Source organism: Triticum dicoccoides, chromosome 5A, assembly GCF_002162155.2.
Source record: "Triticum dicoccoides isolate Atlit2015 ecotype Zavitan chromosome 5A, WEW_v2.0, whole genome shotgun sequence".
NCBI lineage: Eukaryota > Viridiplantae > Streptophyta > Magnoliopsida > Poales > Poaceae > Triticum > Triticum dicoccoides.
The window spans coordinates 27,773,298-27,788,492 of record NC_041388.1 but is presented as its reverse complement, the minus strand read 5'-3'; the positions used below and the strand labels follow the sequence as shown (position 1 = coordinate 27,788,492).

Below are 15,195 nucleotides of genomic sequence, written 5' to 3'. Positions count from 1 at the left end.
TTTTTTCTCTCCATATAAGTAAATGGTGGCAACATCCATTAATTTTATTTTCAAGTTCATATTGACTGTTATGGAGATCAAATATCTAAAGTTATATTCCATCCTTCACCAAGGAGTAATATTTCGTATCTGCACCCATAAATATTGCTTTTAATTCAGAATTTTATATATTTACACGATCAATTAATGTCATAATGATTTTATTATTAAAAGGTTTACCACCTAAAATAAACTGCCAGTGTAGGCCCATGGCTTTGATGACTAAGGGTATATGGATTCATTGATCTAAGACATTGTTTGCATATTCTTCATTTATATCTAGAAAATGATTTACTATCTTCGTCACAAAATGTAAAAAAAATGTTTAGATTGTTTTTTAACACAGTATAGACGCAAGCGCTTATATACACGCGCATACACTCACCCCTATGAACACACACACGCATACCCTATCCCTATGAGCACTTCCAAAAGACTGAGCCGACACTATATCAAAGGCGCAATTACTTGAGCTCTCAAGCCAAGTTTTTCTAGCATGATTTCACTTATGGTGCCTTGTGAGAATTTTGAAGAAGGGAATATTTCGCCTATGACAACCTAGGACTTACTAGCCGTGGAGTCTGTTGTTTATCATGGTAGGGTGACATCCTATTTTTTCTAAGTAGATACTATTATGTTTTGATATGGTATAATACATATATTTTCCTAAATTGAATAATACATATCTTCTATAAGTTAAATATCAAGAAACTGGATGAAAAATTAAGGGTCCCGATAACGCTCACACATGTGGGCGTTAAGGGGTCTAGCCACACGTCTTGTGTGGTCCACACGTCTGTGTGTGGGCAAAACAATTAATGCCCACACGCCTGCTATTTTGCCTCACGGTTCTTCCCACATGCCTACGTGTGTGCAAAATAGATAACGCTCACACGCCCGTACTCATGGTCCCGCACGCTCCGCGTGATAGTCACCACGCGTCCCCGCAGTTGCCATAGTCCGGGTTCTCTTTCATGTTTGTTTAACTGCAGTTGCCATGTTGCTGAACTACAGTTGCCATCTCAGGTCAAGTGCGAGATGCCACTTTTAAACAACTGCAGCTGTTGCCATGTATGGTATGGTCTACTATAGTTGTCATGACTTGAAAACATGAGTTGTCACCTACTAACATTAGACAGCTGTCATATAGCACTACAAAAAAAGCATGACAAAGAAACATATTCGAGTAACAAAACTGCTCTACAGACGACGAAACCGTAGACGATGTGAGGACGACTAAAAATCCGGCGGCCGTTGCTCCCTTGTACACTTGCATGTGCGGCTGGATTTCACTGTCGTGCATGAATCGTCCGAGTTCTATCATCCGTCTAGCACTGCTCTTCGAATAAAGAGAGAGTTCTCATCTGCTTATAAGCACGCTAGAACAGTTGTCATGTACCCTGCAAAATACATGTCAACTCGGTAAAAAGAAAGTTGCCATCTACGTACAACTACGCTAGGGCAGTTGTCATGTACCCTGCAAAAACATATGACAACTGGCAGCTTTGAGCGTGAGAGAGAAGACGCGCATGTGGGCGAACTGATAAACGCCCACACACCAACCTCTCTGCATGCGTAAAAACTGGTGTGTGAGCGAACTGCTAAACGCCCACCGGATAAATGCCCACTCACCAGCCTAATCGTACATGGCATAAAAAATCTGGCAAAACATGCCAAGATTCATGCAAAAATAAACAGACATTGATCTGTGGATGATATGCAAATGCCCACATATGTGGACGTTAGTATTTTCGAAAATTGATTGTGAAATAGCACTACTAATTTAATGGTGCAATCTGAGAAGAACAATTGTTTTTTGTCAAGCAATTCGGCGACAACAGTCAACAGTGCCGAGGTTCAGTTCATCGAGGATACAACTACCCCTAAAATGTCCATTGATAGTACAACACCCTGGCCTAGCAAACAAAAAGATAAGACAAAGAATGTACAAGAAAAAGCCAAGAACAGGTACATAAAGTAGCGTTAAGCATAAACAAGTGTCGTAAGCGGAATCGGGGAAGGAAACGCAAATCCGGATCCGTTCCTCTTTCTCGGACCGGCCGATGGCGTCGGCGTCGGCGTCGGCGGCTATGGAGAAGGCTCGGCAGCTGCTGGAGGAGGCGGCGGCCGAGTCGCTGCCGACGGAGCAGGTGGACGCGCTGCCCTCCGGGTTCTACGACGCCTTCGTGCTCTGCGGCATCCGCGTCCACACCGTCGAGCCCGGCCGCCTCCTCTGCCACTTCACCGTCCCCGCCCGCCTCCTCGTGAGCCCTTCATCCATCCCACCTCCGGCAGCCAGATCTACCTACCCCCTTCACTTCCCTGCTCAGTTCCTGCTTGATGCGTAATTTAACTTCCCCATCTACTGTTGCGCTACTATCTACCATTAGCATTTCTTCGGAAGATTACCTTCCCACTGTAGCTGTGGAACTTAATTTCGGAACAACAGAGTTCCATCATCTAATTGTTCACTGGAACACAAGCTGTGCCATCGTGCATGGACCAGCTTGTTACTACTGCCTTTTGCAGTTTTATTTACTGATGCTTGTGGTGTTGTTGTCGAGCAATCACAGAACTCAGGCAACTTCCTGCACGGTGGCGCAACGGCGTCGCTGGTTGACTTGGTGGGTACTGCTGTCTTCTACACGTCCGGGGCACAAACCAGGGGCTCACCACTAGAGATGAACATCTCCTACTTGGATGCTGCATTTTCGGATGTGAGTGCCTTCCTCGCCGAATTTAATTGGGTGTGAAATAAGTAACTACTCCCTCTGTTCCTAAATATAAGACCTTTTAGAGATTTCACTACGGACTACATACGGAGCAAAATGGATGAATCTACACTCTAAAATATGTCTATATACATCCATATGTAGTTCATAATGGAATCTCTAAAAGGTCTTATATGTGGGAACGGAGGGAGTAGTACATGTTGGCGTGAGCATCGACCCTTTGCTCGATCAATTTACATGGGATGGGATGTGTTCTTGTATTTCCCCATGGCCCAACTACTCTAAGCATAATTTAGCAGAGCTTATTATTACAGAGAAATGAGCTAAAAAATTACATTATCACAGAGCCAATAATCTGTAATTCTCACAAACTCCACTCTGCTAGCAACAGGTAGAGATGCCACTGAACATCATGAATCATTGTTTACGTGGCAAATTCCGTATCAGTTACCAGTTTTGGTGCATCAAGATTCCTTTATTTTTTAAATTTTGTTGAGAATGCTCTAGTGCATAACCAAGTTGTACTTGTTCTCTTTATTCCGAATTGCATGGATGACCATGACAACCTTGACGAATAAGTTGAGCTGTTGGAATATCGTGTTTCACTTCTGAAGTTCTTGTGATTGTACAGTAACTATGAAATCATGTGTTGCCATTTGCAGGAAGAGATTGATATCGAGGCCAAGGTTCTGCGTGCTGGAAAAGCAGTAGGAGTGGCCACTGTGGAACTGAAGAAGAAATCTGGCAAAATCATCGCTCAAGCCCGCTATTCCAAGTATCTTGGTGCATCTAGTAAACTGTGAAGGTGTCCTTGCATTGTAAGCTGTAAGCCTGTAATTGCTCTTGTTTAATTACTTGGCAACCCTTATGTAATAGAATAATGTTGTCCTGAAATGGGAAATATGGAAATTAGTTGAGGAGTTTGCTACATACTACAGTGACCTTTGCATGTTTTGTGACAGAGTTGAAATATAAATACACTGATTTATGCATCCCAAAACAGCAATACCGCCTGGCAAATGTACTTTGAACATGAATAAGTCTGACTACCAATGGCTGAAGACAAAGACTTAAGAGGATCAAGGCTAATCGATTTAACTAGATAAAATATTAAATACTAGGAAATGAAATAAGATGATTTCCATAACTTTGAGCCAGGTGCGAGTTTCTATGACATTCTGATGTCCTAAGGCATCTTTCTCAAATCGATGGTTCCTAGTATATCTGACATTTCAACTCTTTCCGTTCCACATGGAATCTTTGGTCTTCCAAGTTTATATTATACCAACAGAAGTCTTTGGTCTTCAGCAATAGTTACTCAGGCTGATATGTGTTATATGTAGAGTATCAGGCAACTCTCTGCTATCCCTGTCCTCTCACTGACTTGTCCTTCACCTGACCTCTTATTTCAACCAACACCTAATCTCATTAAAATGGTGAACACTGAACAGGGAGATCCTATAATTCTCCAAAAGGAATTTTGAGAATAAATTATCATGCACTAGAATTAGATCTTCCATCTGGAAATTTTTACCATGGCTGTGTCTGTTATCTCCCCAGTCATCGGTGACATGATTAGCAGAGATGTTTCGTCAGGCACCCAAGCCAAGCTAGGGATGTTTCGTCATATGCTAATCAAGACTGGAAGTACGGTGGAAGAGCCCAAAGGGGGGCAGATCACCAACTACAACACCTTGGAGTGACTCTCAGAGCTCATCCGCAGATCGTACCATGGTCGTTAAATGCTCGATGTATCGAAAAATAGGTCAATCAAGTCCATAGATGCTCATGATGACAACGTGAACAATAAAAAGGTGCAATCTCATCACCATCTTTTCTTATTGTCCTCTTCTAATCCTGCAAAGCATTTACAGGTTGCTGCAAGCACCATCAATATCCTATTGTCCCATGTCATAGCCTTGAAGAGATCAACAATGTTGTAGAACATTTAGAGAGGGAGCTGCACGCCGATATGATTGCCACGGAGTACCAACAGTTATGCAGATTGTCAGATGTTTGGCCGGCATATCGGAAGGGAACAAGTAATACAATTTCTCCTGTACAGAAACCACTTCTCTGAAGAAAAAATGGATATTCTTCCAATTATCATCCATATTGGAGTCAGGCACCCAAGGCAACACAGTAACCAAATCATGAAAATTGGATTAGTGCAGACAATCAAGTTGAGGTTCTTACCGCTGCGGAGTATCTATTTCCAAGGTGCTTGCACTTGCTGAGGCAGATTTTGAGGAGAACTGCCGCAGGCTAGAAGTACTCCCTCCGTAAACTAATATAAGAGCGTTTAGATCACTAAAATAGTGATCTAAACGCTCTTATATTAGTTTATAGAAGGAGTAGATGGTAAAGTGATTGGAAAGGGTCAGTCATTGGCGCAAAGATCATTGGATCATTTCTGAGAGCTAACCCTAGGTACCAGTTGGCGCATAGTTGAGAAGTAGTATCTGTAGCCGCCAGTTCTTGGCACGGCAGTAGTGATACAGGTACAGGCAAAAGCAGTTGTAAAAAGAAAGTCATACTTCAATCTGCTTTGGTATGAAATTTGTTAGCTTTTGGAAAGCCTGTGCTAGAAGTCCAGCTCGTTGGGAAGCAGGCGACCATTTATACCGAAGGACTATTTGGAACAAGTAAAAGAAGAGGTCTCTAAGAGGATGCAATGCAGAAATGAAAGGACAGTAGAAAACAGCACAAAACTGGAGATCAGACAATATAAGATTCAGTACAAAATATTCCTACATACTAGAGAAGGAAACATTGATCAGCACACAGAATTCCGATGCACAAGGTTTAGTTCCCCAACAACACGGGGTTCCCCATGATTGAAATGTGTGGATCCTGATGAACTGTTTCGCCCACTTACAGTGCAATGAGCGTTGTAGTCCAGGCAAAAGAATGGCATAACTGACCTGCACAACAACACTTTTGCATTTCCAACATCTGCACTCCAGCTTTCTTGGTCTGCTGCTGCTGCATCAGGGCTTGGCAGAAGCATATCATGCAACCTGGCAAACTCAGGCTGTGTCGAGGAGAGCGGTTTCTTGGATATAATCAGCTGGCGCATCTTTACATGACTTGGCAGCAGATTCTCTGCCAAATCCGTAATGTATCCAAGGCCATCACCCAACAAGGACAGGCCCCCAATATTGCTTCTTAGGATCTTACACCAGAGCTGTAGATTTGGATGGGCTTTCAGCACCCCTCCGACGATCTTTGCGCCAAAGAATGATCCATTTAGCTTCCTTGCAATGGCTTTGCCTACAGCCAGCAGCCTCAGGTTCTCCTCAATGTCCGTGGCAGCAAAGGCATGCGCCTTGAAGAAGAACCAGTACTCTGGGTGTGGCAAGACCTTCAGCTTGACTGGCTCCACTGTCCCCATGCCAGCAGCGACACGCCTGTTGTTGGTGGTGAGTATGATCTTGCTCCCCTGTTTGCCGTGTCTTAGGCTTGGCAAGAGCTCCTCCAGCATTTGCTTCCTGTGCATGTCAACATCCTCGAATACCATCAGGAACCGCTTCTTGCGGAAATTCTCGTTGAGCACTTGCAGCGGATGATTAAGCTTTCCAGACCCTCCAATAACATGTTTGGATTTCAGAACAACAGTTGGTCGACCCATCGCCATAGCGTAGGTAGATGAGAAATTAAACAGCATGATTATTGGGAAGCGGTTGCGCAGCCTGGCATCATAGCAGACGTGCTGCACCAAGGTAGTTTTCCCAGCTCCAATGTCACCAACAATTGGCAGCAGAGGCAGTTTCCCCGTGATGCATGGACCGCTGTTGTCAAGCAAGAAGTTGATGATCCTTTCTTTCTCGACATGTCTGCCGAACATCTGCCCGTCCACAAAGATGTTGGTAGCCAAAGGGCGTCGGATCCGCTTGCAGCCTTGCAGGAGCATCATGAACTCCCGGAGATCACCAGATATGCTTTGCAAGCTCTCTAGCACAGTGTCGATCTCATCGACACCGGCATCATGGCGAGACAGTATGCACTTCACGGTGCTCGTGGCGACACGCACGCGCTTTGCAGGATTAAACAAGGACAGAGAGAAAGGCTGTGCTGGTACCTTGTCACCATGCCCGTCTTCGAGCTCCGGCTCTCCGCACCTGATCGTGTTGAGCAGATAACGACCCTGGTACACACCGTCGTTGAGCTCCGAGAGCCATTCGAGGGCAACATGGTTCGTGATGTGCCTCCCTTTGGCCTCCTCCACCACACTGTGAATCCTGACAAGCATGCGACTTATCTTCTGCAGCTTGACACTGGCACTCTGTTGGACGCTGAAGCGGCCGGCGAGAAGCGAGATCACCCTGCCCACCATGTCGCCGACTACCGCCGAGAAGATGGCCTCCACCATGGTAAATTCCTTACCAGCAGATCTTGGAATGTTTCAGGGCAAATTTTATGGACGGGTCATGTAGTGGTGCCTGCAGGTCACCATTTTTGACAATATCGTCTCACATGTGACGTTTGATTGCTCAAAAAGTCAAGGTGAGCACCAATAGTTGGGTGGTATGGTTCTTAGCAGGATAGCGACTTCAAAGACTTTGGTGCTCTGGCTTTACATGACACCAGAAGTCTGCAACACGTGGTTTCTTGTGCACTACGTATAAATACTCAGGTGCTTTCTGAAGGAATGAAAATCAATGATGCGCGACTTGTTGGCGGTAGATACTACAGACAAAATTGTCTTTTCTTTTCAGTTGGTCTGGTCTCTGGTGACCAACGCTGAAAGGAGTTGAATGAATGGTGATCTGATGTGGCCACTCGTTTGAGATGGCCATCATTTCTGATTGGTATCTGACTTGTGTGACGAGCCCGTCAGTGACGACCCAGTCTGTTGAAGTGTGTCTTACTTAGCTGCTGGTGTAGTTCAGTTGTGCCATAACATCTCCGAATTTCCAAGGCCGGGATGGTATTGATTTGAAATTGTCCTTCAGGAGATGTTTTGATCACAAAATATTGGATTGATCTCCTGCAAATTGTTTCTAACATTATGTTGATTCAGGACCCTGACCGAATGGTGTGGAAGACGCACAATTCAGCAGTGTATAGCTCTCAGTCTTTATATATAGTTATCAATTCAGTTTTGTTAAAGCACATCTGTTTAGGGGGATTACTCCAGTTTTTGTTCCTACTGCTTGGAAGATTCATGTCCCCCCCTGGGGTATATATGCTCTTGTGCTTACCATCACATTATAAACTGCTCACTAGGGATAATTTAGCTAAGAGGCAGGAGATTCTTGATAAAAGTTGCCTGTTGTGCTGTGAACCTGAATCCTGTCACCACTTGTTCTTCGGTTTGTGGCATTGCTGCATTATATTTGCAGGAAATCTGTGAGATGCTTGGATTCAGTTATCTATTTATTGAGCACCATACTGCGACAAGTAGTTCTAATTCGGGACGGAGGGAATATCAGTCTCTGGCTAACTCTGGCTTTGCAATAAAAAAACACGCTGTAAGTAATAATAATATGATTATGTCTGCTTTCTTCTGGTTGAGCACCGGGACACACACGCACATAGGAGTACGGTTTACTCCTCAATATGCCTTCATCTATCTCTGTATTTTTTTCAGATTTTTTTGAAATGTAAAAATATGATTTTTTTTTTTTTGAAATTTGGATTTTGCATTTGGAGGCCTTCATGGAGCTCGGCCTGCAAAAGCAATTTCCGATAGCTACATTCTTTTGCTGAGCTGGAATAATCAGCCTCAGTAATATTTGACCTCATTCTTTTGCTTTCAACTCATAGAGGAGTGGAATTCAAGCTGAAGCATAGGCAGTGGGGCCCCCACGTCGCTCTCCCAGGAACGGCACGGGCGGAACTTAGCGCCACAGCCGTGCGTGAAGTATCTTGTGTGTGTTGCTCAGTGGTTGTGACGGTTTTAATCCGTTTTTCATTAATTAACTAGACGACTTTTTTCTCCTTAATTAATAGATAGATGAGGCAAATATTTTGCCTCCGTTTCGTAAAAAAACTCATAAAGGAGCGGGAACTCATTTGCTTCAGTTGTCTTTTCGCTAGTTTTTGTTTCTCTTACGGCATTGACGAGCCGGTGGCAAGAAGGGCATGTTTGAATTAGGTCTCCCTGACCGATCCTTACATAGACGACATTCGATTTGGCACTAACGGGTTCGTGAGAATTTATGTTGTTAGATTTGTTGGCTCTTTTCATACATTAGAGCATCTCCAATAGCTTGTCTATATGGATGTCTATACTCGTTTTTCACAACGTGAGCCCAAAACAGACGTTCAACCGCTTGTCTATATGGTCGTCCAAATATACACATCCTCTAAATCGACCTCGACAATGTCCATGCCTGGACAATATGAAGACGTCGTCTAAACTCAGCTCCAGTCATGATTTCTTCCTCTCCTCAGCGACGGTCCACCTGTCATGGTCCCTGTATATAGACGTTCTGATGCAAAACTGAACGTGTATATGAGAGAATCTTTTTAGACCATTGTCTATATAAATATATAGATATCCAAATATACACATACTACTGGAGATGCTCTTAGAGGTTGTGGGGGCAGCTACGGGAGTGACTATGTATCGCTCGTAGCAACTCCTACACTAGAGTCGCTTGCAGCAAGCCGGTAGTGGGCTGACCAAGTAACCACGTGGTCTTGTCACACATGTTTTTTTTTCCTTTCATCTATATTAAAAAAATACTAAATACATATATAATGAAAAATAAATAGTTACTTTCTTCAAAAGTGTTCACTTTTTCTTTACAAACTGAACCTCCTTATATTCATACCATGTTGGCCAGAGGACCCACAAAAAGTACAACCCGATAAAAAGACAAAGCACAAAGAAAAGAGGAAATCACACCTGTGCCTTTGTAAAAATGCTAAACGTACGGATTGCTTTTACAGGAGGTTACAGACCGACCCTTCTCACTTCACCAATCTCTCCCCCCTTGATTTTCGGGTGGGGCCCCGCCTCACCTAATCACCAATTAAAACAACTCACCTTAGCATTTGCCTGTAAAGTCCTGTAAAACATCCGTAGTTGTAGCAAAGCCGGTGCCTTTGTGACACGCGCGTCCAAGAGAGCTCCTCGTCAGCGACTTGAGCGCCGAATTGGTGCTACTGCGCACAGGCATCCACGAGATGGCCGGCACGTTAACTTGCCATGCTCTCTCGCTCGCCTTTCTTGGGTTGATTTTTTTATTTTCCCTCGTCTCATTGTAGTTTGCTGCTGGTTCACTGTTTAAAAAAAACAGATTATTTCTTTGTCAGTTTTGAAAAAACTGGTAAAATAAAAAATATATTCACGAATTTTAATTTTTTTTACAAGTTTAAAAAATTACAAGAATTTCAAAAAAGTTTATAAATTAAAAAATGTGCATTTTATTTTAAAAACATGAATTCAAAAAGGTTGATAAACTTGAAAAAAGTTCATTAATTTTTTAAAAAGTAAAAAAAACCTTAAAATTTTCATTATTTGGAAAAAAGTCTACAAAGTTTGGGGAAGGTTCGCGAATTTGAGAAAAGGTTCACAAATTTTAAAAATCATGAGTTAGAAAAAATATATGCGAATTTGAAAATTGTTCCCAAATTCGAATTTTAAAAATTTCATGAGTTTGGAAAATGCTTAGAAATTTGGAAAAAGTTTGTGGATTTGAAAAATGTTTCACAAATTTTAAAAAGTTAACAAATCAAAAGGAAAGTTCATGAAAAAGAAAAAAAAGGAAAAAGGAAAAACCGTGCATGAAGCTCGAAAGAAAAACGACCAGAAAAACCCTACGAAACCTGAAACGGAAATGTGCACAACAAAAAGAGAAAGAAATAGATGTAGGAAGAGCAAGTGATCTGTCCCACTTGGTTACTGCAGTCGGAAATAAACCAGGGGGTTTGGAGTTCAAATCTAAAATCACACACTATTTTTTGAAAGGTTAAATAGAAAAAAGAGTAAATGTGACTTCAATCTCCGGCAGCAGGACTTGCTCCTCCCCATTGTCTCTGACTCCATCTCATCCTCCTTGTCTGCGCCATGGCCGGGTCATTGGCTCTAAAGGGGGTAAGAAGCATACAACCCCGTCCTGTATTAGGTCATTTGTTAGGCCACTAGGTAAGGCGTAGGATCGATTTCGCCATTGCTCACCGCACCATTGATGTCGCCTAGGTTATGGACAAACAGATGAAGCTGATTGTCTAGGCAGCATCATGATAGCTGCCATTCAAGCCTGGCTCATGTTGGACCCATAGGAGAGCTGTTTATTGAAGTGATAAAACTTTCATCCGTTATGGTCCAATGTTAATCCGGGATAGGAGTGGATATTGAATCTGAACCACTACAACTATAATGACGTAGACTTTGTGGATGCTTAAATGAAAAGAGTACCTTTTGCCAGGCTTGTGGAGACGTTAAGGAACAGGTGGCTGCTACAAAATAACATCCATGCCATTATTAAAGAGCAAGTTGTCATGTTCATTCATGTTGTATGTCATAATCAAAGGTTCAGGATTATCCACAACACATTCAGGAGATCAATGGAGACCATTTTAAGGTATTTCGGGCAAGTTTTGTATGCTGTTGGGGAGCTTAGAGGAGATCTGATCAAGGCACCAACTGGGAAAACTTGTAGAAATATTCCCACAAGCCCAAGATGGTATCTGTATCTCAAGGAGAGCACTACTCTTAGTTCATGCCTTGGCATGCTTGTATTGTTCTAATGCAACCATGACACCATATTTTCATGCCATTTTCAGGATTCATTAGCGCGATAGATGGTACTCATGTGAATGCTAGAGTGTCGAGGTCACAGTCTGCAGTATACAGGGGTAGAAAGCACTACAGAAGCCATAATATTCTTGATGTTGTTGACTTCAATCCGAATATCACATATGTGTTAGCTAGCTGGGAAGCACTACAAGAAATATGTCAATTTGTGACCTTTACTATTGGTCACTGAAAGGTCACTATTTTCAATTTGTGATCTTTTTGTGACCAAAAACATAAGGTCAAAAGCTGGCGGTCATAAACTGACTATAGCGACCTTTCTTCTGGAATGGTCGTAGACGTTTATGACCAAAATACGTCTACTGTGGCGTTTTGGTCACTAGCAACCTCCCCAGGCCACGTAGGCATCCAACGTGGCAATCTGATGTGGCACAAGAATTGGCCCGGTCCAATTGGGTGTTTATATGGGCCGAACCCATTAATTCAGCCTTTCTATATATTTTTTCTGTCAATTTTTGGTCAGACTTCATGGGCCAAGCCCAACAATTCTGCCTTTTTATTTCATGGGTCATGGCCTTTTTGTACAATAGTTTTAGTTTTTTTTTATAAAATGGTTCCTCTAGTCAAACAGGTCCCACTTGTCAGGTTCTGATAAGTGGGTCCTAGCTATTAGGCCCAGATTCTTCATATTTCAATTTGACAATAAGAAAATAACCAGTAGTTAAATTGGCAAGCAAAAAACACACATGATACTTCAAATAACAATAGCTAGATTCAATACAAGCTCTACAAATGACACGTCCTACAAGCTATAGCATATACAAGCTTATTTACAAGCTCTACAAATGACACGTCCTACAAGCTGTAGCATTTACAAGTTCTACAAGTGACATGTAATACAAGCTCTACAACTATGGGAATCAGTTACAAGCTCTACAAGTGTTTTCTTCTTCTACATGTAGCTCCTTCAATAGCGATCAAATGCCGGACTCATTGGAGAGTCAGGACTGGGCCTTCCACGGACGCCCTGTTACATGAATCAGCTGATAAAAATTAGAAAAACTGAAGCGAATATATTATGAACATTCCATTCAAAAAAGGAGTAAAGGACATTCTTTGTTTCATCATGTTACAAAGGAGCAGCACAAAACACAACTTTACTCGACACACACACACATACACACATGAATATTAAGCTCAGTTCTAGCAACTATATCATGGTTTAACAGCTGGCCTCAGCATCATCAAACCACCATGCTTATGATCATAATCTAAGCATATCATCAAACAAAACCTACACAGATAAAGATCATAGCACATCAAGCCATAGGCGCACCAGCGCTGGCATGAGATTCAACGCAACAGCAATGGGGCTACCACAACAGCATGAAAAACCTAAGCATACTAGAGAAAATAGATAGTTGGTGCTGGAGGGACTGGTGAATTACCTCAATGGCATACTTGATGGGTGATGATGGTCCTTCTCAAGTAGTTGTCGTCCACAGTTAAGAGGTTTCATACATCTATCTACAACAATCAGCAAACCAGAAATCAAAACGAATACTTCAATCTCATAAGAAGTGTAAAAAAGACTATAGCAGGACAGAAATATGTGGACTACTTCTAAAATGGTACATATAGCACATGCCCAAACAAATATGTGATTTCAAGGTTGAAAGCTTTAACATAGAACGCTGAATAATTCGTTGTCCAAAACGTGCTATATGTACACCAAGTGATGAGAAACCATATGTAGAATTTATAAACGTAAGGAGCAGAATTTCTAATTTTCTCACACTTGGCATTTTCACAATTAACACCATCATGTACAACACCAAGCTGCTCCAGGCTGGCCAGTTGACTGATACTACTGGATAAGCAATGCAAACTACTACCAAAACAAGAACCAGATATGGCAGGCAAAGTACCAACATTTTGCTCATAGCATGCAAAGTATCAATATTCTGTTCTTATTAGCTTATTCTTATGCCTAAATCAAGGAAATCTCAATTTACTCATAGCATTACTCTTGCTCATAGCATTTTACTCATACAAGAGAAGTCTAAAAAAGACTACAATAATACCTAACTAATGTTGCAAATTATATTAGCTAACTAATACAACAGTAGCTAACTAATTATATTAGCTAACCCTTGCAAAAATGGAGTTGGTTCTCTCTAGGATTACTAGTCAGCTCACACTTTAAACATAACATTTGTTCATCTTATATAACAAAAGAACTTAGAAATGTCGATCTACTGCTCCAGAAATGCAATATGTAAACCCAGCTGGAATTGATAACTACAAGCTACAGCAGCTCAAAGTGGCAGTAGCTAAAACACAAGCATTGTTCAAAGACAAACAACAAGAATCCTAGTAATGGATTGAACTCAATGCTCACCAGCAGGTGGTGCTTGGCCTCCAGGTACCCCATGCCCTCGCCCGTCAGCAGCTGGTTCTTCCTCACCTGTAACAATACACAAGCAGTCAAGCACACAAGAAAACGAACAGAATATTTAGTTTTGTGGATACTGCTACCCATTGCTTAAATGTTGCCTTATTCTTACACAAGTGAACTTTCATAGATCATGAAGCAAGCGGAGCTGGGATTTCGCTTTTTCTCTAGAACTAATAGAACATGCTAACAATATTATAAACGTTGCTTCATGGCGTAAGTGATTCTCTTTAGTGTGCGCAAGCGACAACAAACAGATCAATACTGGATGCAGCAACCAACTGCCAGAAGACCATAGCTTTCAAGGAGAGAGTCGACTTGTACGTGCACAAAACGTAGCAGTCATTAGATTACATTACAGCTTTTGGCAGTAAGCTAGTGTTGCATAGTATGGCCCATCAGGATTTACAAAAGGACCTGAGAATATATATATATATATATATATATATATATATATATATATATATATATATATATATATATATATATATATATATATATATATATCAGCCATGTCAAATTTGGGGTTTGGACAAAGAAATAAAATCATTGTGCATCAATCTGATCTATAAAACAAGCAAAAGATAATGCAATCTTCAGATACCAACCCATGTCTGTAAAACAAGTAGTCAAAGCGATTCACCACTGTCAAACCATGGATATGGTATTCTGAAAGAGAATCAACCTCATCTATAAAACGACCAGCGGAAGGAATAGGTCTTTGAAAAGTCATGGATTAACTAAAGATTTCTGCTCCCTGCTGTAACGAAGTCAGTAAGAGTTGCAGGTGGTCCTTACGTTGCGAGGAAGAAGAATGCGATGTTCTCCTTCTTGAGCTTCTCATCGTACTCCTCATCCTCGGCGGCGTAGTCATCATGAATCCCGACAAATCAATCATGTGAGCCGAGGGGAGGGGGAGGAGGAGGTTTAAAAAGAAGCAGCGTCGGCGGCGAGGTTCGTACCAGATCGAGCACCTTGAAGATGGCCTTGTCGTAGCACGCCTTGGCCTCCTCCGCGAGCGCCTGGCAGCAGGAGCATAGAAGGGAGAGCTTATTAGGCACCTTGCACAAGACAGACAGACGAGCGGGAGCAGCGTGGGGGAGGAGGAGCGTGCGCGTACCTTGGCGAATCCCTCGGCGGTGCCGGTCTGTGTACCAAAGAAGAGGGCGACCCACTAGCGGTCGTCGTAGGGGTCGGGCTCCTGGTCCTTCTTCACGACGGCAGCAGCGCAGCCAACCACCGCAGGATCGCGGTGCGCG

The 15,195-nt window shown here is 42.3% G+C and overlaps 2 protein-coding genes across 2 annotated transcripts; one reads left to right on the top strand and one right to left on the bottom strand.

The window, feature by feature from the left end:
* Nucleotides 1-1,978: 1,978 nt before the first annotated feature.
* On the top strand, nt 1,979-3,703 carry LOC119298895 (acyl-coenzyme A thioesterase 13-like). Its single transcript, XM_037576199.1, has 3 exons — nt 1,979-2,303; nt 2,613-2,756; nt 3,434-3,703. Exons 1-3 carry the CDS (start codon nt 2,103-2,105, stop codon nt 3,572-3,574), a joined length of 486 nt encoding a protein of 161 aa, XP_037432096.1. The 5' UTR covers nt 1,979-2,102; the 3' UTR covers nt 3,575-3,703.
* Nucleotides 3,704-5,145: 1,442 nt separating this feature from the next.
* LOC119298894 (disease resistance protein RGA2-like) lies at nt 5,146-8,195 on the bottom strand. The gene is made up of 2 exons (XM_037576197.1): nt 5,650-8,195; nt 5,146-5,482 (listed from the first exon to the last, which is right to left on the bottom strand). The coding sequence occupies exons 1-2, from the start codon at nt 7,141-7,143 to the stop codon at nt 5,303-5,305; spliced, it is 1,674 nt and encodes a 557-aa protein (XP_037432094.1). The 5' UTR covers nt 7,144-8,195; the 3' UTR covers nt 5,146-5,302.
* Nucleotides 8,196-15,195: the final 7,000 nt, after the last annotated feature.

Excerpts from the sequence above, each read along its gene's own strand:
- LOC119298894 (XM_037576197.1), bottom strand. The coding sequence starts at position 7,143 with ATGGTGGAGGCCATCTTCTCGGCGGTAGTCGGCGACATGGTGGGCAGG. Across the intron at positions 5,483-5,649 it reads ACTACAACGCTCATTGCACT|TTTTGTGCTGTTTTCTACTG; the intron begins GTAAGTGGGCGA and ends TCTGATCTCCAG.
- LOC119298895 (XM_037576199.1), top strand. The coding sequence starts at position 2,103 with ATGGCGTCGGCGTCGGCGTCGGCGGCTATGGAGAAGGCTCGGCAGCTG. Across the intron at positions 2,304-2,612 it reads CCGTCCCCGCCCGCCTCCTC|AACTCAGGCAACTTCCTGCA; the intron begins GTGAGCCCTTCA and ends GAGCAATCACAG. Across the intron at positions 2,757-3,433 it reads TGGATGCTGCATTTTCGGAT|GAAGAGATTGATATCGAGGC; the intron begins GTGAGTGCCTTC and ends TGCCATTTGCAG.